This window comes from Mauremys reevesii, linkage group 23 (genome assembly GCF_016161935.1).
Source record: "Mauremys reevesii isolate NIE-2019 linkage group 23, ASM1616193v1, whole genome shotgun sequence".
NCBI classification, from domain to species: domain Eukaryota; kingdom Metazoa; phylum Chordata; order Testudines; family Geoemydidae; genus Mauremys; species Mauremys reevesii.
Window position 1 is genome coordinate 16,504,536 of NC_052645.1, and position 25,328 is coordinate 16,529,863.

At 47.7% G+C, this 25,328-nt stretch overlaps 1 protein-coding gene across 21 annotated transcripts in view; it reads right to left on the reverse strand.

Moving 5' to 3' along the window:
- Positions 1–25,328, reverse strand: part of MACF1 (microtubule actin crosslinking factor 1) — a 229,254-nt gene that overhangs the window by 54,977 nt on the left and 148,949 nt on the right. For all 21 annotated transcript variants that reach the window (XM_039511277.1, XM_039511274.1, XM_039511271.1 and 18 more), the window contains 3 exons: positions 24,808–25,007; positions 23,020–23,515; positions 20,920–22,391 (listed from right to left, as the gene is read on the reverse strand). In XM_039511277.1, coding sequence (XP_039367211.1) covers positions 20,920–22,391; positions 23,020–23,515; positions 24,808–25,007 — 2,168 coding nt within the window. The remainder of the gene's footprint in view (positions 1–20,919; positions 22,392–23,019; positions 23,516–24,807; positions 25,008–25,328) is intronic.

Genomic DNA, 25,328 nt, shown 5'->3' on the forward strand with positions numbered 1-25,328 from the left:
TGGTGAACTGGGTGGTTAGAGGTCCCCAGGACACCAGCAGAAGAGTCTGTTGTCTCTATTGTCACTGCTGTAGCAGTTAATTGTTCCCTTTCTTCAGAAATATCTGCCAAGCAACAGTTCCTTTTCTCATCTGTCAATAGAACAGTCTTTCCTCCCTCTGACAGCATCTCCTCCTCCCACTCCTCCTCAGCCTCCATCATTATCCATCTCTCATCCTCTTCAAATCGCAGCTCAGACTCAGTTTTTTCTCTAAGGCTGGGGGTGATGAGAATATTCATTCCTGAATCTAGCATCTCTTCACTTAGGCAGGGAGATAGCTGTACGGTTTCTACAGTGCAGTCTGCTTGGGTCGCTTCCAATGTTTCATGATGCCCATCACTAAGGCTTCCTTTGATAACATTTCTCCTTGCTCTTGGCCATGTTGCACTTGAGAGTTTCTGGTCCCGTGTGATAACCATGGATGTTGCAGGTGTATCTTCTGGTTTCAGAAGGGGTTGGCATTCATCCTGGAAACAGTCTTCACTTAGCTGTTTCGCCTCCTGAACTTCTGGAATGCCAGACGATTTGGAGACATGTTCCAAAGTTAGCGATTCTGACATAGGTTCCCTGTGGTCTAAATGTCCAGAGTTCTCAGCTAACATGGCACCTGACTCCCTTTTTTCTTGTAAAGAAGAATTTGATGCACCAGCTTCTGAGACCTCACTCAAGGAGGCCTCAATCCTTTCTGCAAATTCAGGAAAGTTTGGTGGCATAAAAGATTTCCACGATCTCCTGTTTACATTCTCTTTTCTTTCCGGGTTTGGCCTTCTTCTGGGTGGAGCTGGTGCTGACTTTGAGACATCACTGCTGAGTTTCAGCGCATCAAAAATTACTCTTTCATCTAACTTTTTACTTTCCGGTGCCCTTGATTCAAAGACATTGGATGCTCCTAAAGTCCCGTTGCTAGATATAGTACTGGCATCCACCTTATCTATAGTGCTTTTGGAAGGCTGATTAAGTTTAGATCCCTGATCAATCTGTTCATTTATTCTCATTGTGTCATATATAGACCTCTGGGGGACATAGCAGTCCTCTATATACCCATCCTCTTCCTCCCCTTTCCCCAGGCAAGTGGGATTCTGCCGTAAACAGTCTGGCCTGCTTAGTGGCTTGCCCATACTTCCTTAATACAGGAAGAAACAACCTTGTTAACTTTTTATCCACAACAAAAAGAAACGCATTCTGTGCAAGTTAAAATCCCTTTCGATTTTAGACTGTAATCCTAAAAAGAACTCTGACGCTGAAATTTGTATTCCACAGGAGTCAAATGGCAATCCACACAGAAGCAAATCTCCATTGTAGTAAGGCTCCCACAAAGTCGCATTCCATAGCCCCTCCCGTAATCCTGGTGGACCCAAACTGATAAACAGCACATCTCTTTAAAAAAATCACTAGCCAAATAATTCCTTCTAGGGGTTGCTTTTAAGGTAAGGTTCCTTTCTCCTGGCAACTCTGTCAGCAAAAACCATCCGAGTATGACAGTTTCTATTCAATAAATACTCCCAATCATTATTTCCGACAGAAGCTGCAGATGAGTTTGAAGCTGTTAATTTATACCGAGCGTGCCCTTCTTTAATAACAAAGGCAATGCTTCTCCAGTCTCTTCATGTATTGCAGCCCAGGCGCCAACAGATTCCTCTCATTTTCTTCCCAGCTCTAGTCCTGTAAAGTCCAGCTGGTCTGAATTAGCCTCTCCCTCCACAACTCTAGTGTTTTCATTTGAATTAAGCTTGTGAGCGGATATTCCTGCAAGTTTAAACACAGGAAGTTCTTCATTCAGGGCAAACTCTGGGTCTTCCTGTCTCAAAACCATGATGGCACTGCTGTTCCTTTTACTCAATAGGGCTGATCAAGCCATAACTATCTGAATCAAAGAAAATGACCCAAAAAACAGCTTATCGGTGCAACATACACGGCAGATTCCTTCATCGGCAGCAGCTTTTTATTTTTTAAAATGGCTTTAAAATGCACCAAACACGGAAAGGGGGTGGACTCAGCAGATCTGCAAAGATTTCCCAAGTTCCCGACAGCAAACGAGGAATATTTGGGGGATCCTCCCCAGGAAGGAAAGCGAACAGCAGAGAGGCCAAAGGGACTAACTTTCCCAGCTCCTGCCGATAGCAGCCCATGGCTTTCCCAGTTTCCTCTCGGTTCCCGGAGAGACTCCCTTCGGGTTTCCCATGCTGCGTTCCCGGGGAGGCTCTGGAGAGGAATCCCAGCTGCAGAGCCACACAATCCCCTCTAGTATCCCAACTCGGGGGACCGGGGACTTTCTCTCCTCCCCTCCCCCGAATGCAGGTGGCCGCTTTGGAGAGGGGGCTGCGGACAAGTCTCCAGGAAGTTAGTTTCCTCTCCTCCCTCTCGCCTTTTGTGTGGTTCAGCTCTGGCTGGTGCGGCGGCGGCGGCGGCCGGGCTGCGAGCGGAAAGCGCCCCGCCTCCCCCTCTGCGAGTCCCCGGCCAGCGCTGCTCCTCGCCGCCGCTCCGTGGGATGCATGTCAAGCAGCCGCCGCTATTCTCCTCCTCCTGCCTTGCCCAGAGTGGAGGCTGCAGCTGTCACGGGCCTTTGCGCACAAACTTCTTGCCGGGGGAACAAAAGGCTTCGCGGGAAGGCCGGGGCTCGCCGGCAGCCCCCACTCGCCCTCTCGGCGGGTGGGTTCAGGGAGCCTCGGGAGCCATTTCTCCCCCCCCCCGCTCCCGGGGCAAAGCCGCGACCGCCCCCTCGGAGCCCGGCTCCTGCGGCAGCTCCCCGGTGCGCGGGGCTGGAGACGGCGCTGAAAGATCGCGGCTCCCAGCGAGCTGCCAACTCTGGCGAGGGGGCGGGGGGCTGGCTGGGAGGGGGGCGGGGACCAGCGGGGTGGGAAGGACAGGCCGGGAGACGGGAAGGGAAGGCGGGGACGCGGGGAGGGGCCGGCGGGGAAGGGAAGGCGGGGAGGAGGGTGGCCCGAGCGCGCACCGGGCTTGGAGACGGGGGGTGGCCCGAGCGCGCACCGGGCTTGGAGACGGGGGGTGGCCCGAGCGCGCACCGGGGGAAGAAAGAAACGCGGCTCGGTAGCCAGATAAAGGCGAACCCTTCCCGCGGGGCTGGGGGCGAAGCTGCGGCCGCTCGTCGGGGCTCCCGGGGCCACCGTGGGCTGAAGGCGACGCCGGGCTGGGCTGGGGCAAAGCGACACGGCGGGTTTAGCGCCGGCTCCCGCGGAGGAAAATCCCAGGCGCTCCCCCCCTTCCCTTCCCTCCTCTCCCCCTGCCTTGTCTCGGGTAGCTCCTCCTCTCGGGGGGAGGGGGCACAGTGCAAATCCCCCGACAAAGAGAAGCAACGCCCTGTCTCTGTGCCTGTGGCTGGGCCCGGGCATCCCCCTTCCCCAGCCCCGGCGCGCACGGCACGGCAAGGCACGGCACGGCGCGCCCCGCCAGCCCCTCTCCCGCTCCGGCCAGGGGTCCTGCCCACCGGCGCCGGGAGAGGGAATGCGCGCCTGGGGGGGGGGGGACTGCCATGAAACCCGAGCCCAGCCCAGAGCCATTCCTCGGGGGTCCCTTCGCACGGCACAGGAGTGTCCCGCCCAGCCTCCAGGTGCAGCCATCACCTCCCGTGACCACCGTGCACCGTCCCGGCCTCGGGGATTCCCTGGCCTGCCCCTAGCCGCTGAGCTGCACCATGGCTCGGGAAGCCTCCCACACGCACCATGCGAGCGAGCGCTGGGAAACACCCACTGTGCTGCACCCAGCTGCCCTGGGGAGCCAGGCGAGGTGACCCACGAGGTCTGCTCCAGTATTGTCGTTCTCTCCAGGCTCACCCTCAGCCCCCCCCCCCCCGCCCCTTGACTGTAAGGGTCGGAGCACACGTTGTTGCATCTGCTCCCCCCACAGGGGAGGGGGGAGGATCCCTGGTACAAGTAAATCTGTTGGACCCACAGGTTTGTGCCATCTCCCCGTGGACCATTTGAAAGGTTTTAATTGCTGGCTGGCTGGATTTTGGCAGAAGAGGACCAGAGGGGATTTAATGCTCTTACAGACCCCCTCGATAGTTTATTACAAGATGTCACTGGGGAATCTTGCAACCTAACTGTTCAATAAACTGCGGTGAGATCTTGGCACACCACCACAGAACCCACTTCTTGTTTACTGACATGCATTAAAAAAAATGCTATCAGCGCGTCTTCATTAACAACAAGAGGCTAATCAGACTATATATTTCCCCGTAATTATTTTATGAGCCACTTTATATTAAAGTTATAGTCATATTTTCATTTCAGGTTACCCTGAAACAGCATTCAGTTCCCAGCACTACTAGCTTTCATTCCAAAAACCTGTGAAGTTTGTCAGTACTGGGTTTAGGCTGCTTAATCCTAAAAAAAAAAAAATGACATCATATGTTTTTCATTTTTTTTCTTGAGATTATGGATTCCTGCTCCACAACCTTTGCATCACAGGTTGACCCCACCCTCCCTCTTTCGTTCTTATTTTAATTTTTGATTTAAAATGGTTAAATGGGGCAAATTTAAAAAGTCCTCTGAGGGGTTGAGAGGGAGGTAAGCTGAATGTGTGACTCACTTAAGGTGACCAGACAGCAAGTGTGAAAAATCAGGACAAGGGTTGGGGGTAATAGGAGCCTATATAAGAAAAAGCTCCAAATATCAGGACTGTCCCTATAAAATTGGGACATCTGGTCACCCTAGACTCACTAAGGAGAGGCCTGCTAAGAGATGTGGCAGGCTTTGAGAGAAAACAAGAGAGTTCTGAAAAAGCTTCAACACAGTTCTCAGCAACATCCAACAACCCAGCTAAGGCCTGGCAACCCCACAAGACACACGTCCTTCTGGGTTTTATGGATAACTTAGAAAATGGCCTAGAAATTAGAACATGGCGATACTAACAACAGGGGGTGGGAGGACACCAATGCTACTAAACTATATTTTATATAGGTCTATTGCATTCTACTTACTTACACCCATCACCATGGTATCAGAGCTTCACAAACATTCACATACTCATAATGCCCTGGTGAGCAATCACCATTTTACAGAGGAGAAACCGACGCAAACATTTTCAGAATTTCTGCACACCCACTAACCACCGAGACCAGACAGAGCTGTAGGTGTCCTGCTGAAAACATCTGGACTTGCCCAAAGTCAAAGAGACAGCTTGTGGCAGGGCTGTGAGTTGAACTCAGATCTCTAGCCCCATACTTTAAACACGCCTCCATCTTTCCACTTTGACTGAGGAAGTGGCACCCCCTCTTTTCGAGCAGACCCACATGTCTAACACTTGTCCTCGTCTCCCAAGCAAAAGTCTATAAACAATCCTTAGCGCGAAGGCTAAATGACAACGAACACCAACTGCATAAATCATCCTAGGAAACCATCCGCAAGAACTTGTTCTCCTTCTGAAAAATGAACGCGCATTTTGCAAGGGTAAGTTTTCCACATTTATGAACATCAAAAACTTGTTACATAAGAACATAAGAAAGGCCGTACCGGGTCAGACCAAAGGTCCATCTAGCCCAATATCTGTCTACCGACAGTGGCCAATGCCAGGTGCCCCAGAGGGAGTCAACCTAAGAGGCAATGATCAAGTGATCTCTCTCCTGCCATCCATCTCCATCCTCTGACGAACAGAGGCTAGGGACACCATTCTTACCTAACCTGGCTAATAGCCATTTATGGACTTAGCCACCATGAATGTATCCAGTTCCCTTTTAAACATTGTTATAGTCCTAGCCTTCACAACCTCCTCAGGTAGTTCCACAAGTTGACTGTGCGCTGCGTGAAGAAGAACTTCCTTTTATTTGTTTTAAACCTGCTGCCTATTAATTTAATTTGGTGACCCCTAGTTCTTGTATTATGGGAATAAGTAAATAACTTTTCCTTATCCACTTTCTCCACATCACTCATAATTTTATATACCTCTATCATATCCCCCCTTACATTTCCTATACTGTCCAGTTGAGTTGGGTAGAGATGAAAGAAGCCTTTGGGGGAAAAAAGTTATTTCCATTCATAAAATAGGTCTAAGTATCATTCTGAGAAGAGGGGGAAGGAGACCTGACAGCCAAACCATGTCTGAACCTTGTGCAGACAAGACACCCTACTATGGATGTAGTTGGCAATCTGAATTAATCACCCAAGAGCTCCTTTAAGGAGCAGAATATATCCTGGGCTGCACCATTCACTCAAAAATATCAACCCTCCGACATAGACCTCCAGAGAATTAATATGGTTGGCACACATCTTGTACCCAGCTTGGTCTGCCAGTATTTTTTCTCTCTCTCTCTCTCTCTCACACACATTCCAAGACCGATCTAGCCCATCTCTGGCTCTGTGCGTAAGCACAGATTTTACAGTTAAGGGAGAGCAGGTCTTGGTTTACTTTAATAATTCAACCCAGCTAAAACAACACAAGAAAGGCCGGCCCCACCGTTTCACCAATAAACCCACTTTCCCGCCCCCCCACCTTCACTGTGCAAACTCTCTCTGAGTGGGACCGTTACATACTTAAGGGCCCCATCTGCAGGAGGAATTCTAGGAATCCAGGCTGGGGGTGCTGAGGGTTTTTGTTCCATTATAAAGAATGATCTCGATGTGGAACTGCCAGCTTCAGAGCCAGAAATTCTTTTCCTATTTCCTCACCAAGTCACGTGCCCAAAGCAGGTCAGTTATCCTCCATCACATCCCCTATCTCTAAAACCAGTAGAAAATCAGACAGGTATTAAAGCAGATGCAGCTGACTACAAACCCACCATACTGAGCTTTCAACGGAGGTTTGGGCTCAAATATTATCAGGTCCTCAAAAGTCATAATCAGACTGATCCCGAAAAGACTCTAAAGCAAGGCTTGACAGGTTCCCGAGTGTCATGCAGTCGGGAGTAGTCCTGGAGTTGAAGAGTCCTAACTGAGAGAGACAGCATTTCCTAACTCCAATGGCCCTCCTCCAATTTTATATTTGTTATGTGGTATGTGAAGGGGAGGGAGCCTCTGGTCCTCTGTCTGAATTTTTGTCCTTTCAGATTTCTCTCAATGGTTTTGGTATGTGGAGACCTGCCAGCAGCAATCTCTGTTACTGAAATAAACATCTGATAGAGCTTCCAGACTCTACCCCAGAGCTCAAAAAAAAAAAAAAAAAAAAAGGGGGTGGGGGTGGGGGAGGCGGTGTTCATTTCACAGCTAGCTGGGACCTACAGCCTGTTTTTTAAAGAAAATGTAGCAGAGATGGACTGGGAGGAACCTGAAATGTGATGTTGGTTTAATTAGCAAATCTGCTTTTACCTGCCCCACTAGGAACACGCATCTTAGCCAATTACAAAATCAGTTTCCAGGCAGCAGGTGAACAAGGAGTATTCATCATCATCATTCATGCCCGTCACCCCAACCGGGGTATGGGCCGCCAACCACAGATCTCCAGAGTATGTTCTTTGTGAATTCCTAGAGAGGAAGAGGGTGACCAGATGTCCCAATTTTATAGGGACAGTCCCGATTTTTGGGTCTTTTTCTTATATAGGCTCCTATTACCCCTCCAGCCCCAGCCCCATTTTTCACATTTGCTGTCTGGTCACCCTAGAGAGGAATGAGATGCCAACTCTCCCTTCAGTGACCCTGCCCTCAAAAGACGAGCCAGTCGGGGTATATTAGCCCTCTTCTGCCCGCTCCCTGCGACAAAGCCCAATAGGACATTACCCAACCCTACCCAAAGTCATGGCAGCTCTTGGTATGAGTATGGGGCGCTGGGGTACAGAGCAATGCCAGTGCTCAGGCACTGATCAGTAGCTAAGAATTTACGTTACAGGTTTGCTTTATGCTTAATTCTTCTCAAAATGTTTTGTCCTCCCCTTCAAGACCTTTTGCAACCAAGCTTCCACCTACATCTCTGCCCATTTTCTCCTCCTCTCCCCACCCCTTCACTCAGGATATTCCTCCCAATCTTCTCTTCATTGCCACTTTTCTCTCGTCCTCCTCCTCTCATTGAACCTGTCCCCTGGGTTTGGATCAGTCTCACACTTCCTTCCCACCAAGTGTTCCCTTTTTCTTTCAAATCCCTCGAAGACCATTCTACGTGGTAGATATCTGAGAGCACCCAAGCTGAGCAAGGTGCGGTGAAGGCCCGCTGCTCTGAATTACCGCTTTTTCCTTACTGCTGAGTCCTCTTCCCGATTTTCCTTACCCACGTTGCTCTGTGCTTTGTCTAGTCTTTATTATTAAATTGCAATGCACTCTCGATATTCTGTGAAGCATCATGCGCGCTGGCAGTGCTGTATAATGATAATTTCCTACTAAGAAATGATCTCTGCTAAAATTCATTCTGAGGGTTGTTTCAGACTTACCGAGAAACAGCTGTGTTTAAAAAAAAAAAACAGCTTTGCCAAGAGCCTCGTCTGAAGCGGGAGCACCTGCTTTTGGGACTTTAGGTCTGTGGTTCTCCAACCTTGCTAACACGGACTGCATTTTCTCATGGACCACCTACCTTCTCGTTCACAATTGCATGGGTTCCATCGCCCGATTTTGCAACTGCATACCCTCCCTCTGGCAACTACAGAACTTGCTTATGTGAAAAAGTAACATTAGGAAGGTGTTTAGTATATTTTTAGCTGTCTTTTAATGTAATTTAGCAGCTGGAAATAAAGAGTGCATCATACGACCAGCTAGCTCGCTGTCGACCCCCAAGTTGGCCACCTATCAGCTTGAGACTCTCTGATCCAATGAGCCCAGAGTACAGTCTTTGAGAGATTTTCTCCTGCTCCTTTACCAGACTCCTTTCCTCTCCTCCACCTCAGCCTGCTAGTTCCCTCCTGCCCCCACTATTCAAGCCCTTTTCTATGCTGGTTGGTTTCTTTCATTCGCTCACTTCCTGGCCGAAGCGGGGAGCTGAGTGCAATCCAGGGAACGCTCCTTGCTCTAGTATGTGAGCACTCCTCTGAGATGTACTTGGCTCCCCACGCTGGCCACATGTTTCGGGCAGAGCAGGGTGATGACTGGATTAACTGAGGGAGAGGAATGAGCCAATGGATAGAGGATGGTCCAGTAGTCAGGGAATTAGCTTGGTATTTGGGAAACTTGGATTACATCCCTTGCTGTGCCACAGACTTACCGTGTGACCTTGGGCACGTTATCTAGCCTCTCTGTGCCTCAGTTCCCCATGTGTGCAATGGGGATAATAGCATTGCCCTACCTCCTGGGGATGTGCTGAAGATGCACACATTACAGACTGTGAAAGGCACTCAGATACTACAGTGATGGGGGGGAGAGCAAGCAGCATTCCTATAAAGCCACCAGGACTGGAAGGAAGGATACAGGTTCAGAGAGAGCAGGAAAGAAAGCAAAGTCGGAGGACCAAAATGCAAGCCTCCCTCCGGGATTGTGCAAACTTCCTATAACCTTCTTCCTGGAACTTGGCAACCAGGGCCAGCTTTAGGAAGTGCAGGGCCCAATTCGAACAGTTTTGACGGGGCCCCGGCAGGGATGACTATTAAAAAAATATATATATATATGTGTAAAAAAAACACATGGGGCTTGTACTCACCTGGCGGTGCTCCGAGTCTTCGGCGGCGGGTCCTTCACTCATTCCAGGTCTTCGGCAGCACTGAAGGACCCGCCGCCGAAGTGCTGCCGAAGACCCGGAGCGCCGCCAGGTGAGTAAAAATTAAAAAGGTGCCTCTAGCCAGGAAAGGGATTCTCACTGGGCGTGGGGCCCTCTTAGGCGCGGGGCCCGATTCGGGGGAATTGGTGGAATTGGCCTAAAGCCGGCCCTGTTGGCAGCTCTGTCGTTTTGAAATGATTCATCTTTTTGTGGGTCTTATCCTGTCCCGATGGACAGACTTCATTCAGGAAATTCAGCAGCAAGAAATCTGGCTCCAAACCTGCAGTGGAGAAGGCAAGTTCAATTCCTCCTGCAGGTACTGGTAGCTGCACATCACCACTCTGTGCGGGGTGTTCGGGAAGAGCTGTGGTCTCAGGGTAAAAGTGCTGTATAAATGAATTACACTATTTCCAACTTTACCCTACACTGCTGCTCTAGGTGTTGACAGGATTTTTATGGTGGGGTTTTTAGGCTTCCTCCCACCCCCAACCAAAATCCTAGGGGATTTAGTTATCTCTACTCCATTGCTGCCTCTTTCCTCCTAGATTCACTGGTTTCCCCAAATCTTGGAGACTGACATTTCTGTGTGTTGCAAGTTTAGTGGCTCTGTGTGGTTAAACCCTATACTTGGAGCACGTTGTAGACAAAAGCTGTGGGGATAATCTGATCCAACTGTGCTGTGGTGGTTGTTCTTTTATCCACTTGGCTTACAGCTGACTTCAAACTGATTTCAAGTCGGACCTCAGCCAGCAAACAACCCCACTCTTCAAATCAGAAAAGCTGGTTCCATTTATAAAACAGGGAGATGGTCCCACCAAAGCACCTATGCTAGAACGTACATCCCCCTGAGAATGCAGCCTCTAACACCTCTACATTTCCTATCAAAGTTTGCAAGTTCCATTTTAACTATTTATTTGCATGGCAGCTAACAAGGATCTGGCTAAATTCTTCTTTTAAAAAAAAAAATAGAGCCAATAGCCTACACAGTATAGCAGCGATTAATGTGCCAAATACCATGGCACTTCTGTGCTTAATCATTGCGAGAACTGGCGCTCCCACAATGCACTATTAATCTTCCCACCTCCTTCTGTGGGTGAAGACACACCCTGAAACAGGCATAAGAATAAACCTCCTATTTAAAATGGCAGGTTCAAGGTAAAAATCCACCTGCTGGAATGGTATGTCTCGATGGCTGGGAGGGCGCTTATTTTTATAAAAACTTGCCAAATGCCATTTTTGTATATAACAACCGCCCAGCTCCCCACAAAACCTCCTGCTCGGCTCACAGGGAATCTCTTTGTTCCAAAGTGCATACGCAGCATACAGGACTGAACAGAGATTTTAGTCTGTCTGACAAAACAACACCGAGACCTCTTCACTATAAACAACTCCTGCTCCCAGCTGCTGACAAGGCCCATGCCATTCTGTAACACGCCCTGCAGGAAGCCGCCCAGCTAAACAGCTGATTGATTGTCACAGCAGGAGAGGCACAGCGGGGTGTGGTAGAAAAGGGCCAGGCAGCAACCAAGTATCCCACTTATAGAGGCTCCGTTTAGGGTGATCTGAACAGTGTCCACTCGGGGGTCCCAAATCTAGACACAACAAAGGTACTACCACTTTTCCCCTGGAGATCTCAACTCTCCTTAATAAATCACCCTGGAAGGTACATAGGTATTAACCCTATTTAACAAACAGAGAAACTAAATTACTTGCTCAGTCACATAGTGAGTCAGCAACTTAGCAGGAGCCCCAAAGAGATGGGGCACTATTAGCTGCCAGCAACTTTCTTGAGACTCTAGGAAGTGAGGTAACGGTATTACGGGGATCCTTTGGCTGGACGGAGGATTGGAAGGTCATTCGCTTCCTTTTAGTTAGGAGTGGTAGTTAGTGGTGGTTGTTCTTTAAGTGCCAGGGATAAATCAACTAAAATATCATCAGCTGCTCTACAATACTGAGTCTTCTACTGGCGACCGTCACACGCACCCTTTCCCTTGCAAATCTAATAAGTACCACTGTTTTTTTGAACCGTCAGATCACACAAAGTATTGTGGGAGAACGCAGTCAGAGATGGCATGATGAACACACACATGCATGTAACTAAGTACATGCTCGATCTCACACTTCTCCATGCATCTGCACAGCGCTGGCAAACGGAGAAGCAAATCTATCCTCCAGACCAGCAATGCCCAACACCTTCCTTTTCTGCTCTGCCAGTTTTAGACAAACCTCACCCCCTTCTCCCTCCCTTCTCAAAGAGCCCAACATTCCTGGTATTAGTGGAAGTTGGTATTTTTAGCACCCCCTGGATCAGGGATGGACCATGGATGCAGAGTGTTTCATTTCAAGTATCAATACAACCAGGTTAGGAATATTCCTTTGAAAGGGAGACATCCCATGGCAGTGCTTCCCAGAACAGGACAGCTGAGGCCCGGCACACTGATTAGTTTACACAGCATGTGTGAGTGGGAGGGTTTGGAACAGTGACCCAAGCTGACTCCCAAAAGGGACTCACTTTATTACTGAACCAACAAGCCAATTACGACAAAACCACCTCAATATTACTCGATTGCATCTCTCAGCAGCTTGCAGTTCAATTACTCCACTCTCAGCTTTCACTTGCACATGATGTTCTGCTCAAGAGAGACCAAAATGCTTTCCCGACTTTCCACTGACCGGTCAAGGTCACTGCTATTCAGTTGTTTTTAGATGAACAATTGCAAGCCAGTTCTGCTCCAAGTATCTCTAGTACTCTGAGTACCTATTTGCTCCTCCTCTGCTCATGAGGAATGAGAACATTGACCAACACAAGGGCCCCGAAGACTCACGTGTCTCTCTCTGCAAACAGATTTATTTACAATACTCTCAGATTACCAAATCAGAAGTACACAAGAGCTATGATACTTCTCCACTACCCTCCAGCACCTCAACCAAGGCTGGTCTTACTCCCCTAGTAACGATTACCATAGATTTGTAACCATCAGCTCTTACCTGTCATGTTGAAGTCTACAACGTGCAAGGCACGAAGCTTATCTGAGCTTTCTTCCTAGTTTTCTTGTTCCCCAATCTAATATCACTTCCCCTCAACGGAGACGTTGTGCCTTTAAGATGATTTAACAGCTGTGAAAGAGGAGGCATTTTTGCTTGTGTTGCTGGTGCTCAAAATACTAGCCAGCAATGCTTTAAGCAGGTCTGGAAAGTGTTCAACCAGGAGAAAGCATTGCCCTCCCTCCCACCCCATCCCCACCCAGCTGCTCGGAGAAATATAACTGTAAGGAGCCACAGGCATTCCTTTGGGGTCACATAAGGGTTAAAAATACCACCAGCTGGACTGTGAGATGAGCCAAGGCAGGAGAACGAGACAGATTGTCCCCTCCCCGTTCCATTAAAGATACCGCATTCTGATGGGACATTCATACAGGAAGTTTACCTCCCCTGTCCACCCACATCCCAAAGCCACTGACCAGCGAGGCACGCTACAACTTGAGTCCAAAGTTATGCTGGGGCTCCAGCAAACGATCAGGTGCTGAACCATCATCACAACAGCTCGCAGACTAGCACAGGAGGAGGCTCTGAGGTTGGGCTCTGGAGATGGTATCTTCAAGCACAGAAGCACATTCATATATGGGGTGCTGCTGCTAACACGCTACCTCAAAATAATATTCACAGTACGTTGCATAAATATTTTGACTCATCATCTAACAAACTCATTTCTGTTCTCGGGTTAAGACTTGCAATCCTGAAAGGGGTGTTGATTTTCCTTTCCAGTGCACACCCGTAAACCATCCTGGAGATAAGGGCTAAAACCAGCTCATAAAGAACTAGAGAGCAAATCCTGCTGCTAATACTTAAGGGGTGAAGAAAGAGTGCAGATGTCATCCTTGTGAGATGGGGAACCCTCTTCTGCATGCTACCGTAGAGAGTTTATTCAATAAAGGTGATAATCAATAGCAGAATAGGCAATAGGGGTGAGGAAACACCAAGATTCAATCTTTCTGCAGGTCATGTCACTGAAATGCTATTTTACACTGTTACTGAACGGTACTTACAATCGATCAACTCCCCCCATCTAGTCCCTTTCACTCTGTTCACCATAACAGCAGCTTTACTGGGTAACAGTTTCCCCTTCCTCTCCCAAGCATGGCTTCCCTTTGCATTCGCATGCACCTGATGCAATGTTGGTGCAGTCAGGTATGCAACAGGACCTTTCTATTCAAAAATTCACCCTTTCACACATTGCTATTTTGACAGTGGCACGCTTTCCGGCTACGGGGAGACAGTGAGCTACCTTTTTGGAGACTGTCTTCTGTGTTGCACTTAATCTTCCAAGCCACATAGTGCAGTACTGGTGCTAAAACATCTAGAAAGCATCATAGTGACGTTTACCTGCAGCTTTCAGACAGGTGTCTTGGGCATGGACTACACTATAAAGATTTGTCAGCAAAGCTGTCGGGTAGGAGTGTGAAAAAAAAAAATCACACCCACAGCTGACTTTGCTATGCCGGCAACCCCCTCACTGTAGGCACAACTATTACATCAGAAGAGTGATTCTGCTGGCGTAGCTAATGTCATTTGGAGAGGTAATCATAGAATCATAGAGTTCTGGGTTGGAAGAGACCTCAGGAGGTCATCTAGTCCAATCCCCGGCTCAAAGCAGCACTAACACCAACTACATCGTGATGTAGCTATGCCAGTGCAGTCCGGCTTACGTCTAGGGGGCTGGACCAGCAAAGGCTCCATAGTGTCGACATGGCCTTGATCTACAGTAAATGCTAACTCCTTTGGGTGCCAAAATCCAAATCCCTACACTTGCATGAGTCTTCTCTCTCTATAAAACAGCATCATCTTGGGCAGTGGTCCTCAAACTAAGACCTACCGTATGACATCTAAAACTCAGAAAGTTCTAGGTATGCCACCTTCCTGATTCTAATCAGTGCAGTTATAACAGATTCTTCCTCGAATACTACAGTTTAATCCAATCTACATACCACTTGGTTGTGGCTCTCATGCCACCAGTGCCACGGATTGAGATCCTCTGGTCTGTGGCACCAAGCACAGGGCTAAAAAACCAGACCCAGATTAGAATTCAGGCATGCTTGCTGGAGAATTCACTTAACCTCTATAAAAAGAACAGGAGTACTTGTGGCACCTTAGAGACTAACAAATACGAATACAAAAACGAGGACTCCTGTTCTTTTTGCGGATACAGACTAACACGGCTGCTACTTTTAACCTCTATGTGGCTCTGCTTCCTTGTTTTTAAAATGAGGAGGCTGGGGAGGGGGGAGTAAGGGAGCTATTCCTACTTATTCACTTCTGGGGGGGGGGGTCACAAGGGCTAGTAAATGTGTGTATTGCACTTGGTATAAAAGTGCAAAATATTCTTATAAACAGTGGTGCTGTTGACAGTGTCATGGAATCAGTCACCCTCCCCAAAAGTTGAGAGAATAATACAAAGAAAACCACCACTCTTTTCACCAAAAGCAGGTTTGTGGAGTATTTTGTGGGGGGCGGGGGGGAGGTTTCCTTGATGTGTTACAATGACAGATTTGGCAAATATCTCCCTTTACACAGGGCAAGGGGGAGGTATTAGAAAGAGCAGCCTCTGAGTGAAAAGGTGACTGGAATGGTTTTATTCACTCCCTCTGAGTGCATCATGAATCCTTCTGGGGTTTTTACAGCCAGAGAGGGTGCCAGAGCCATGAAGGATCTGTGAGCCTCTGCTCTGTAAAATAAAATCAAGCTGTTGCTTTAGTTATTTCTGTCTAGGGATTTCTCTCTGTCTCTCACATGCTCAAGTTCAAGATAATTTTTGGCCTGAAAAGTAAGTATTGCCGAAGTTAAAGAATACAGGATATTGGGAAACTTGGGTTTCAAATAACCCATCACAAGGATTTATTCCATGAGGACAAAAGTTACAGAGGACGTTTTTAGGGATTCACACAATAGTGTTTAGATTTACCCTAAAATATAGTCTGATTATTATAATTTTATCTACAAAATTTGAAAATAGGTGGCAGAAGTCCCATCCCTAATGCTCCGCCAATTCAGAACTCAAGGGCTGTACTCTTGCCATGATTGACAAGTGACAGGCGCCAATGGCAGCATGTCATTTTTGGCTCTTTTTCTTTGCTTTTCCCACCCCGAGCTTAATTCCTCTAGTGCTCACTGTGCCTTTACAGGAACTGTTCACGGCAGGCTGGCATTCCAGGTCTAGGTACCCTTCGTTTGCAGTCTTACACTACAGATTAGGGGGGTTTGCATGAAATAATGTAGCTTTCAGCTTCTTTAATCTACGCACCTTGGTCTCTTGCCTAGTTTTTGGGTGGAAAGTTTGCAATTCAGGATCCTTTCAGTTTTGGACTGCTGGTGCCTGAGGGTGCACAAAGAAAAAACCATGACCTGTTCAGTATGTTTCCTGCATCTCCAGTGTGCAAGTCTGGAATGACTCGCCCTGAAGAATCCGCTGCTTGTTAAAGCTTAGCTAGATCAACTGTTCTGTTTATCGACGTTTTAACGAGCGCTTGTTTGAGTTCAATCGTTAGCATTAATACTACGGAAAGTTTCATCTGAGAAACCCGAGCTGACAGCAGAAAGAGCCGAGGAAAAATGCCAATAACTGAAAGCTCATATCAGCAGCTGCCATTGGTGGATGTTTCCTGTCAATCTTCCTGTTGAAAGAGTGCAACCCATCAGTTTCACACTGGTGGAACTGGAATGCAGAAAAGATATTAACAGGTTGCAAAGTCTCTTCAGAATGAAGAAAATGGACTCCACAGAGAGGCTGGGCGTGATTCTGCCAAGCGGGTCTGCCCTTCTCTAAAGTAGATTCATCCACTGTGTTTTCCTAATGCTGTGCTCAAACCTTTTAGACAGGGCTGATGTTTGTTTGCCCTTTACAAGATGGCCACAAACTTCCATCACGCTCATGTGCTAGACGCGATATAGTTATTATAATATGAATGATGAATCAGCTGTGTCCGTATGTTCACAGACTCGTGACACCACAGATCTGAAGACACAATTCTCTAAGCTAAGGGTATGTCTTCATTGAAGCGGGACGGCGTAATTTCCAGCTCGAGCAGACATACCTGCACTAGCTCTGATTGAGCTACAACCCTAAAAACAGAGCACAGCAGCAGTGGCAGGACTGGCTAGCTGCCCCAAAGACAGTCCCATCTGAAACCCTAGGCACACGCACCGGCAGCTAGCCAGTTCTGCCACCATGCCTACACTTCTAACTTTAGTGTGCTGGTGTGATCAGAGCAACCGTTCCTTCAAGCTGGAAACGACATCTCCTGCCGTAGAGCAGACATACCCTGAGTCTCCACTTTCTTCTTTCGAAGAAAGAAGGCCTGTTCGTAGCTACCATCAAAGGATGCTAGTGACACGAATAATTCCGAAAGTTGGGAAATACTCACAAAGATGACCTTTGGTGCCTTCAGTCCTCTATTCCAATCTCCCTCCCTCACCCCACCAAAAATACTTCTGTGGTAAACAGCAATTCCTTCGGTCAAGATCTGGCAGGCGCTTTTCAGCTTCTTTACTGGATTTAAAACAATCTGGAAATGCTGCATTCAGATTAATCTCTCCTAACTCCTATGTTGGTTGTGGTGTGAAACTGGCAAAGGATAGAACAAAATGGACAAGGAGCACGGGGACTGGAAAGCAGCAGCATTACAAGTTTTTTTGCAGCCAGTTCTCTTTTTGAACAGGTTTGGTGGATGTTTGTTGGGAAAAAAAACCTTGGGAAGCCTCAGGTGTAAACCTTCGTTTGAACCACCTGTATGAGGTCCCTGAAAGTCAGATTTCAATATCTCTTGTTCCTTATTGGAACCACTCTAGCCCTGGCCACACTGGGGTCTGGAGTGCCTGCCTTTGAAACAACATGGGCTGTGCTGGCAACCTGCCTGGAGACCACAGGCAGATCATTTACATAGATGTTAATAAAATTAATGCATTCAGACATATCTGCTTGTACTTGTGTCTTCTGGACAGATAAATAAAAAGTGTTTCTTGGTGCTCCAGCAATCAAACCCTGTAAGCGATCAGCTTTGTTCTCTACATTCAGGAGCCATCTGGCGGCATTATTTCATGATGCTAAAGGCTGCCTCTGGCCCCCAGGCCACACACTGCACATCTCTCTGGTCTCCAGTCCAGAGGTGAGAGACTGGTTTGATATTGTGCATTGAAAGACTGCAGCCTGTTTTAAGCACCAAAAAAACAAACAAACATTTTTTCCCCCAAATTGCGCGCACACGTTTCTGGCTTCCACCTGAGCACCTCTAAGAGAGCATTTTCAACAGACTCTCCTGCAGTCAGACCAAACCTCTCTGTTTTCTGTTTGTTAGAAGCTGAGGCAGCCTTATGATGCGTGACCCCACCACGAAGCTCTGGGTGTGAGTGCAGATAAATCTGCCATGCACTTCACGTTGCATTTTAGCTCAGGAACTAAACTCTTGACCCATGGAAATGAACCAAAATATTGTTACTCGGTCTTGAGAATGGGGCCCGAAGAGATTTCCCTTCCCTGACCCTCTAGGGTGTAAATATGGCTGACGCACTCAGATTCTTTCCTTTCATTGTTTTAGCTTCCCATGAGCTCAGCAAAAGCTGGACCCGTAGATCACCCTTCCCCCGCTGCAAAGTCTGGCTCCAAATCACAACAACATCAGCAAGCTAGGAACTTTCAAAAGGTTTGCTAGTGCTGTAGAAGTTTCTAGTTTGGCTACACCACTCTCTCCCCAAAAGGGAACATTCACGACTTCAGCTCAATTGTCTGCGCTGTTTTACAGATCAGCTGTGGGGCAGGCGTCCAGGTTCATTTCTTTCTGCTCAGTTCACACGGACTGGATCACGGGGCAGGGTGTGCACTCTCTCATCCCCCCCTGCCAAGTTCTGTAAAGCCTTGAGGGAGGAAGGACACTCAACGCTGCAATGTGAACGGACAATTTATGACACATTTTCCTAAAAGCTTGCTCTGGACAACCTGATCCTCTCTTCCCAATTCCCATTACGGATGCACAAGCCAGGATGTGTCATTACTCACTCCAGTTGGTGCACGTTTAATGACCTAGAATGTTTATGCCTGTGAGATCATTCAGTGTCCAGGCTGACACGTGGGACATCTCTTTTCCTTAGAGGCAAATCATAACGTTAGGCTTGAAAATGTCTGCCATGCAGTAGTCACCGTCGATGCCAATACCATTGGTTCTTTAGATCAGGGGTTTGCAATCTTTTTCTTTCTGAGCCCTCTTCCAAACATGCTATAAGCCACGGCCCACCTGTGCCACAACAACTGGTTTTCTGCATATAAACGCCGGGGGGTAAAAGTGTTAGGGGGTAGCAAGCAGGGCACTTGCCCAGGGCCCCACGCCACAGGGCTCCTTGTGGAGCTACATTACTCAGGCTTTAGCTGCAGTCCAGGTGGGGCTTCAGCTTTCTGCCCTGGACCCCAGTGAGTCTAACGGTGGCCATGCTTGGCGGCTCCCTGAAACCTGCTCATGGCCCCCCAGGGTCCCCGGACTCCTGATTGAGAACCACTGCTTTAGGTGAACAGTTTATAGGAAGAGTTTCCTCTATGTAACTATGGTTTCTCCACCAGCCTTCATTCCCCACACTCCCCAGCTTTCTTCTCTTTTAATTTTTACACAGAAGAAAGCTAAAATAATTCCTGCAACTTTCATTTTTAAAGAAAGCTTCTGCAAGCAGATATTCCAGCCCAACAGAGTCCCAGGGACTATGAGAACAATCAAGGACTCCTGATAAGGATGCTTATTTCCTTCTGTTGCAGTACCTTTGGCTTTGTTCTGTAGCAGCCACAGATGTCTGGGAGGGCTATCTTCAAAGTCATTGAGATGCGGACCATTGATAACTAAATATCCTCTTACCACCACCGTTCCAGGCTATCCATGCCAGTCAGGACATTCCATTTGAGCTCAGTTTCACTCCATGCATCTGATGAAGTGGGTTATAGCCCATGAAAGCTTATGCCCAAATAAATGTGTTAGTCTCTAAGGTGCCACAAGACTCCTCATTGTTTTTGCTGATACAGACTAACACGGCGACCCCTCTGAAACCTTTCTAATCAAAGTGATTCAGCCAGAAGTAATGTCTTCACTATAGGAAAGTTTTACCAGTTACACAGGTACAGTTTTACCGGGTCTAACCTTCCTTATGGACATTCTTATTCCAGGATACAAGTGGCTTTTTTAGGATTAGCTTAAACCCTTTCCCAAGTGACATAAACTAAACCAAAAAAGCCACTCTTACCCTGGAATAAAAGTGTCCACACAAGGGTTATACCAGCATGACTAGATTGGTTTAAGTTCACACCTCAGGTTATACTGATGAGGCCCAGGGGATTGAGAGGACCATAATACTGCGATGGTGTAACAGAGGCATTAACTGCCTGAATGAGATCAATTAGCTATGTGATGAAAAGTAAATGGTTCACCCTCTTATTGCTAGTCACCGAGCAGCAAAATGTAAATCAGACCAATCGCTAGCAGTGGAGCGCATCAGCAATGGAGGTTTCACAGCATCATCATCTCTAAGCAGTACTAATGTCATTAACGTAGTGGAACAGCATGCCCTGACACCACAACACTACATACAATTTAAACACCTTGAAAACCTTCTCTTTTTGGGCTCAGTTAAAAGTTTTGCGCACATATCTTGATGGTCTCCAGCGTTTCTCCACTGGTAATGTGAAAATCCTGTAGCAAAAAACTGATAAGACAAAGGGAATGACATGCCCCCACCCCCAGCCCCAGCTGTAACAGTTTAATACTATCTATAATTTTATCCAAGACCCAAAAACTGGAGTGATGCATCAGAGCCCAAGGTTCCTGAAAGACAGCTGGGGTTCTGGGGTTGAGCAGACAGGCCTGCTTAGCGGATACACTGATGGATCTGCACTGGACATCTCAGGAGATACTGAAAATCATGATTTAGATAAGGTTAAGGAGCGAAAACACCCCTCTTCCCTAAAAAGTACTGTACTGAAAAAGCCAAGAGAAGTTCTGATAGTCTAATATTGTGTGCAGTATGGGGAGTCGGGGGTAGGGGAGACGAGGAACTTTTCAAACCTGACCATGAGAGTTATCAACTCTACCTTCCAGGTACTCAACTCTTAAACGGCAGAGACCATCTCTGTATCAAACAGCACGAAGCACCCTGACGGCATTTCAGCAATAAAGTTATATGAATTCTGCAAGGAACGCACTGCTTAGAATAGCACAAGAGATCAGGTCAAACTGAAGATGAACCTTTAACCAGCAAATGCCACTTAAACAACCCCGCAACAGGCGCGCTCACCTTGAAGTCTGCCAACTGCTGGTTGATGGTTTCCACCTCTGTCCCTACAATCCATTGCAGGGCCTCATTCTCCTCTGCTGCACTGGACATGTGATTCAGCTCCTTCAGTTTGCTGTAAAAGTCTTCGACTCGAGAGAGTGTCGTTTCTACTTGCTCTTGGCGATTTTTGCCCCTTTCCGTCAGCTTGCTGCACTGTTTATTTAGAGTCTCTAGTTCACGTTTCAGTCCTAACAAGTCAGGGCTTCCTTCATCCTCCAGCATGTGCCTGCATTCCTCTTCAGAGGCTTCAATGTCTGACTTCAGCCCCTGAAGTCTGCCCAGGAATGTACGAACATCCTCGGCTTGAGATTGGAGGCTGTCAATGTCTCTCCCGATGGCACCCATACCATCAAGTTCATCGTCTAGATCTGCCAGTTGAGAGAACATCTCCCGGACGTGGTTATTAAACTGGCCGATTCCTTCAAGCTTGGTCTCCATCAGCGTACAGCATTCGTTTACTTTTTGTTTCACTATTTTAAAGTCCTGCTGAGAATCCTCAGCTTGCTGTAAGAGCTGGGAGCAGTCAGACCCATCTGGAGCATCTTCCACCAGACCTTGTGTGAAGTTCTTCAGATAATCCACCTGCGGCTCCAGGGCCTGGAGCACTTCCTGCTGAGCCCTCAACTTCTCCAAGTTCTTATTGCTGCAGGCTTGAGGTCCTAGAGCATCATAGATTTCTAGCTGATGCTTTGCCCCTTCCAGCTTCTTCTCAATGTTCTTAAAGTTTTCTTGGAACTCCTTCAGCCTTTGTGACATTTCTTCAATGCACCCAGTCTTGGCTTGCAGCTCTTCTGTAATGGCATCCATCTTCTGATTGATGCCTGCTTTCTCATCCCGAACCTCATCCTCGTCAGTTTGACAAGCATCTATCAAGATGTCAGCAGCACTGTTCAGCATCTCCAGAAGGGAGCGGCGCTTCTCCACATCACTGAGCATAGCCTTTGACCTCAGAAGGGCTGCCTCCAACTGCACAGGGTCCAGAGTTACGTCCAACTCTGACATCTTCGCCCTGCAGTCCTCTACCCAAGGAAGGAGGTCTTCCATGTGCCGCTGGTATTTCTGGGCCTTCTGCAAACAGTCCTTGAGTCTTGAGTTTCTGTCTGTGACCTGCTTGCTGAGCTCATCCCAATGTGTTTTGAGGCCGACCAGCTGGCTTTGCAGGGCAGTCTTCTCCTCCCCAGGCTGAACCGAAAGAAGCAGAGACTCTCCCTCAGCCACAATCATCTCATAGGAGCCACTATGCTGGTTGAGACTCTTCTGGAACTCTTCTTGCTCCTGGATTTGACACTGCAGCCTCTCCAGTTTAGCAGAAATAGGCCGGCTCTGGGCCTGCTGGCACAGTTTGTCATCCAGCCAGGTCCTAAGCTCGTCAAACATGTGCTGGAACTGCTGGGAGCTAGCGAGCGCAGTCTGCAGTCGATTCATCCGGTCAGCTGAAATGGAAATAAGATTAGAATGTAACAATTAAGTTGGAATCTAATAAACGAGGTGAAATTGTTTTTTAAAAAAATCTTGAATGCGCAAGATGCATTCTGATTAACAGGAACGAATTCCTCCCCTGGCACATCAGCAGCCTTTTGCTCATCGGGTCATGAATAACTTCAGAACAGAGTTAGGAGACAGTAACAAAACAGAGAGGTGGTTTTTTTTGGCTATGAGGCCTCTATATGCAACCCACTTGGGGAGCGAAGATGCCACTCAGATGCCCACTCTCCTCTTCCTAGATAGGAGACTGGGGCCAGATTCTTTTCAGACCCCGTCAACACCACTCTTAAAATCGGAGAGCATAGGGTGCTGAAGGGCAAAATGAGCCCTACCCTTGTAATTAACGGTCACCCCTCTGCTCAACCTCCAGCCCTTGGTGGGAATCAAAACTATACCACACGCTTGGCACTGCTCAAGGCACTTCTAACTAGGCCCTTTCCGGAATGGTTTTCAAATTTAAAAAACACGGGAGATCCCTTCCTTGCTATTCTTAAAAACACAGTGACCGCATAACTCTTTCTTAAACAGGAGGCAGAGAAGCTGAACTCCACAACCAGCTGCTTCATGGCATCTCACCTGCGAGGTCTTCCAAGCCTTTGAGAGGGAGAGCCACCGTCTCCAGGCGCTTTCTCAGCTCATCCTTGAGGTACTGCTCCCCAATCAGAACAGACAGCTCATCACACAGCGTCTGAGCCTCCATGATCTCCTCTTCCAACTGCCCCAGGTCAGACCGGATCTCGCTGGTTTCCTCCAGCTGCTGCTTCACGGCATCTGGCTGGGTGCTGACGGCAGATTGGCTGCTGAGTCTCTGCCCAACTGCCTTAACTTTCTCAGATAAGTCCTGCAGCAGCTCTTGGTATTGGGTGCTCTTGACAATGGCTTGGTCGATCTGGCTGGAGCGGGAGTTGAGTCTTTCCGTTAACTCGGTCCATTTCTGATTCACACCTTGGAGCTCGTCCCACACCTGGTTTGATGATGGAGAACCATCTCCAGGGCTGGTTAGTATCCCCTGAGCTGCCTGGTTCAGCTGTTCGTGCTGCTGCCTGCGAGCTTCAAATTCTTTCAGCATAAACTGGAACAGAAATAACACAGAAGTGTTTGTATAAGAGTGACAGCACCGAATACACATCGTCAAAACAAAACCGAGCTCCAGTAGCTTTAAACTATCCACAAAATCACTGGAAACAAACCAGGAAATCCCTGGGACAGGACTACAAGTAGACTGCAAAGATCTGTTCATCATAACATTTCAGCTTAACAAAATTTGGAAGCATCTGTGATTACATCCATAAAGTATTTTGCTTCTCTCCCTTATTTGTCCTATTAGTGTTCAACACAGTGTAAACCAGTGACACAAAGAGGTATAATTATATTAACTGGGATATTTTATTTTGTGGTTTTGCTGGTCACAGACATATCAGCAATCTGATTTGTAACTAGAGGTAGACACACAGGGAGGAGGTAGATCGGAAGGTTCTCATGCAACATTAACAGGACCTGTATAGTATTAACATAGGTCTTTGTAGAGAGTGGAATTGATTTTTTTTTTTTTTTTAACAAAGGAGTCGATACTGCAACCCTGTGCACAGAACAGAGATAAAAAATTACACCAGTTTCAGTTAGGTGGAGTAGTAGCCACACCCAACATGTTCTGACATCTCTGTGAGAAGAGGGGTTAGACCAATGTAGTTGTACAATGTGGTGTGTGCAGGGCATTTCTGCTACATCTCTACCCCGATATAACGCTGTCCTCGGGAGCCAAAAAATCTTACCGTGTTATAGGGGAAACCGCGTTATATCGAACTTGCTTTGATCCGCAGCCCCGCACTCCGCGGAACGCTGCTTTACCACCTTATATCCGAATTCGTGTTATATCGGGTCACGTTATATCGGGGTAGAGGTGAACAAACGAAATGAGTTTCAGACAAGGGCTTGTCTACATGAACATTTAGACTTCAGCACGCTGGGGTGTAAAACTACCCCAAACTCGCCTGCCTTGCACTAAGCATCTGTGTGGACTCCACTGATGTAGACAAGCGCACTTTGATCTCCCCAGCTTTGAAACAGGACTAGATCAGAGCACACTCAGGGATCATTAGTGCCTGTCAGCAAAGTCCACACAGCCGCTTAGTGCCTGGCATGCTAGCACAGGGTAGATTTACAGCCCAGCTTGTTTGCACAGACAAGCTCTAAGGGAGCATGTTCGGTAGCAGGAGAGTGTACACACAGACACAAACAGGCTCCTTGTAGAAACTATACACAAGAATTTATCCATCACAACAGGAGTTGTGCACAAACTGGAACTGCCCAGGCCTCCTCGTCCTTTAACCTACAAAGGAGGCACAGATGCAGCCCCTTTCTCACCTGGACCTGCTGCTTTTGCGCATTCAGCATGTTGGGGTCAATGGAAAGGGGTCCCAGCACGCTCATCATTAGCTCCTTCTCCATCAGCCAGGGGCGCAGCTGGGCTTCAGCTGCCTGGAAGCTGGCCAGTTGGTTCGCTGATTTCTCCAGCTTCTGCTGGCGCTCTGCTGTCACCTGATTGGCTCTTGCCCACCTGGAGTCTGAAGACGGGAAATGAAATAGCCGGTAATTTTACTGCTATTAGGAAACCTGCCACTTGATTTTGCTGCTGTTTTTTCGTTTCCTTATTACTAATTTATCAATGGAAATCTCCCCAGCTTTAACTGAGGACTCTAATGCGATAGACCAGTGTAATGTTTGATACACACTCAGTCTAGTAATATATTTTCCATTTTTAACTACTATGGTACTGTGGTTAGGACAGGAAATGTGGAATCAAGCCATCTACATCTAGTTGCAATTGTCACAGTCTTGCCTGTCCCTCGGGCAAGTCATTTAACTTCTCTCTGCTTCGGATTCCA